Raw genomic sequence first — 3,139 nt, 5'->3', positions numbered from 1 at the left:
TGGCAGTCAGTAATACTATTGGAATTAAGAACTACTTTTAGATAAAACCAAGTAATTACACAGTAACCTTTAGATCAAGTGTATAAAAAAGTCTTATCTGACCATTACGAAATACACGCAGTTGCTTAAATACAGTTTCCTTTATTGCTTTGGCATATTGTAGGACTATTTGCCCTATTGCATTCTGCTATTCACATTGCATATCAACATTGAGTTCTTCCACAGTACCACTATCATACTTGAATTTGCAAAGCCTGTGTAAAACTTCATTCGTCGCTTCTGAAACCATAGAGGGTAAGTATTAAATAGAATCTATAAAAGTGAAGAACAATCTTGTCAGAAAAAATCTAAAATGCCAACAACTGACAAGCGTGATTACGTGAAACAATGAGTGATCTGAATGTTGTGATTCCTGGTTGACAGCCTCAAAATTTCTCAAAGTCTCGATTTGTTGAGGTTCCACTACATTACTCTTCATCAATATTTGTGGTCAAATCAGTGATCCTATAAATAAAAATAAATATTAATGATACTGCCTACTAACAATATATTTATTTTAATTAATATTTTTTTGCTTATATTAGTTTGTAAATCATACCTTCTTGGTAATAGAACTTCTTTGTAGACCACGTTTCTTGTATACGATCCGGTTTTTTTTCCTTCCTTCTTGTCTTTGACTAAAACCTTTGTTGTTGACATTGATATACCTCTTGATAATGCTACGTACAATTGTCCATGTGAAAAAGCCGATTCGGGTAGATATACTCCAACATGTGGTATTGTTTGCCCTTGTGCTTTATTTATTGTCATTGCAAAGCTAAGCCGAATTGGGAATTGTTCTCTTTTCAAATGGAAAGGATATCCTTCATTTTCTGCTGGAGAAAGTGGGATTCTAGGAAGAGGAACAAGGTTACTAGTAAATTGTCCTATTGTAATCTCTGCTAGGATAACATTTTTTTGAAATTGACGACAAACCATACGGGTTCCATTACATTCTCCATGTGAAGGATTCAAATTCCTTAAAATCATTATTGGACAATTCTTCTTCAAAACTAATTTATGAGGTGGAAGTCCCTTCGGAGCCAATGAATTGAGGAATTCTTCTGGATATTGAGTTTCTACATCATCAATTGCTGAATCAAAGCTATAATATGTAACACTATCTCCTGCAAATAGATCAATAAGTTTGTCATTTAATTTGTCTACTGTTTCGTTCTTTGTAGCTAAGATTGCTCGTTGTGTAATGTATTCTGTCGAATATGCATGCTGTTGTAATGCATGAAATATTGCATTTATCAACTCATCTTCAGATTTTTTTTCATCGTCATATTTTATGACCATTTCATTTGATATGTGAATCAAATCTTCATATTCAGTTGGATCTTCCCCATTACCGACACATAATAGAAATTCACTGAAAGAAGAATCACTGATTGCCCTCATATTGGTTGTCAATTGCAATTTCTTCATTTTTGGCCATAAATATGACATTACTAAACTTGCATCCACAGTTTCTGTTCTCGTACCACGAGGAACCACTGGAAGTACTTGCCTAAAATCTCCTCCGAATATGACAACCTTTCCTCCAAATGGTTCTGAGTTGTTTGTTATATCCTGCAATGTCCTATCAAACGCTTCAATTGCTTGACGTTTTGCCATTGGCGCTTCATCCCATATGATAAGTTTTGCTTTTCTTATTAACTTAGTTGTGGCACTTTGCTTTGAAAAATTGCAAACACTTGAATCATCGATACTTATTGGAATTTTAAACCTTGAATGAGCTGTCCTACCTCCTGGCATTATTGCAGCTGCTACCCCTGAGGTTGCTGTTGGAAGAGCAATTTGATTCTTTGATCTTATCGTTGCAAGTAGTGCACGATATAAAAATGTCTTTCCTGTACCTCCTAGCCCATCAATTAAAAAAATGCCACTTTGGCTATCATTCACTTGGTTTAGAATTTCATTGTATGCATTGTATTGCTCGGGATTCAACTTATTTGCCGCATCATAATCTTCTGGAGGAACTTTTATAGAAAATTCATCTACAATTTCTCTTGGTTGCTTTCCATTTAACTGATTGCAATTTTCTTTAAGTTGGGACAAATCATAATCTTTGTCACTTTTTCCCATGCTTTGTAAGAAAGAATTCACACTTCTTATTGTTTCTAATGTATAATATTCAGAATCTGCACTTGTTTTCTTAATGTCTTCAGACAATGCTTCATAATGATTACTCCATAGCTTTCTAACATCACCAAGCTCACAATAAACAAGTATCTGAATGAAGGAAAATTTTCAAATCTTGTTTCTCCCAGTACCATATCATTTGCCTATTGGGTAGATGCAGTTGTGAATTGATAACATATGGGAACATTTCATTCAAATTGAATTAAAAAATTCTCCATATGGCTTCTGGTGCTGACACCCATCTTGCATCTCTATATTGCTTGATTTCATCAAGTAAATATTCTCCATTACCATGTGATATAGAAACAGCCACACGATCATGTCCTTTATAAACATATTTGTATAGGTACTTTACTGCCTTCAATCCAGAACATATCTCAACATTAATATGGCAATCATATCTTGTCAAAATGTATGAATTATAAGGAACAACCCATCTGTTATCCAAATAATGTCGTCATACCTTAACTTGTATTCCAGTATTTCTTCGTCTATAAATAGGGTAAGAATCTTTACCTTGCATGGTATTTTCAATAAATGAACGAGGATATCGACTCTTACACACTCCATTCCTCATACAAGCATTTAGTTTATTCAAATCTCCACAGGGTCCGTGCATCATATGTTTCATAACTTTCTCATATAAAACTGGATCTTCATTAAAATCTGGAATTTCTGCACATACAAATTTATCAAAAACATCAGCATTTGTTATCTTGAAGTCCTTGTGCATAATTATCAGTATGTGTGCATGTGGAAGCCCCCTTTTTTGAAATTCAACAACATGTACGTGTGCAGCCACTTTACCAAGGATCCCTTTCTTGAATAATTGATCTTTTAGATCATGTAACTTTGCTCGAAATATCTTGGCTGTAAGATCTCGTCTATCTTGTGGAACTTGTCCTTGTTTTAATTCTTCTTGTATCTCAACCCAGTCTGGATTGCATGTCAT

General features: G+C 34.2%; 1 protein-coding gene across 1 annotated transcript; it reads right to left on the bottom strand.

Annotated features, from left to right (window-relative positions):
• Positions 1-845: 845 nt before the first annotated feature.
• On the bottom strand, positions 846-3,139 carry LOC122073766. The gene is made up of 4 exons (XM_042638394.1): positions 2,651-3,139; positions 2,426-2,545; positions 976-2,277; positions 846-872 (listed from the first exon to the last, which is right to left on the bottom strand). The coding sequence occupies exons 1-4, from the start codon at positions 3,137-3,139 to the stop codon at positions 846-848; spliced, it is 1,938 nt and encodes a 645-aa protein (XP_042494328.1).

Source organism: Macadamia integrifolia, chromosome 3, assembly GCF_013358625.1.
Source record: "Macadamia integrifolia cultivar HAES 741 chromosome 3, SCU_Mint_v3, whole genome shotgun sequence".
Lineage (NCBI taxonomy): Eukaryota > Viridiplantae > Streptophyta > Magnoliopsida > Proteales > Proteaceae > Macadamia > Macadamia integrifolia.
This window is presented reverse-complemented; position numbering and strand designations above follow the sequence as displayed.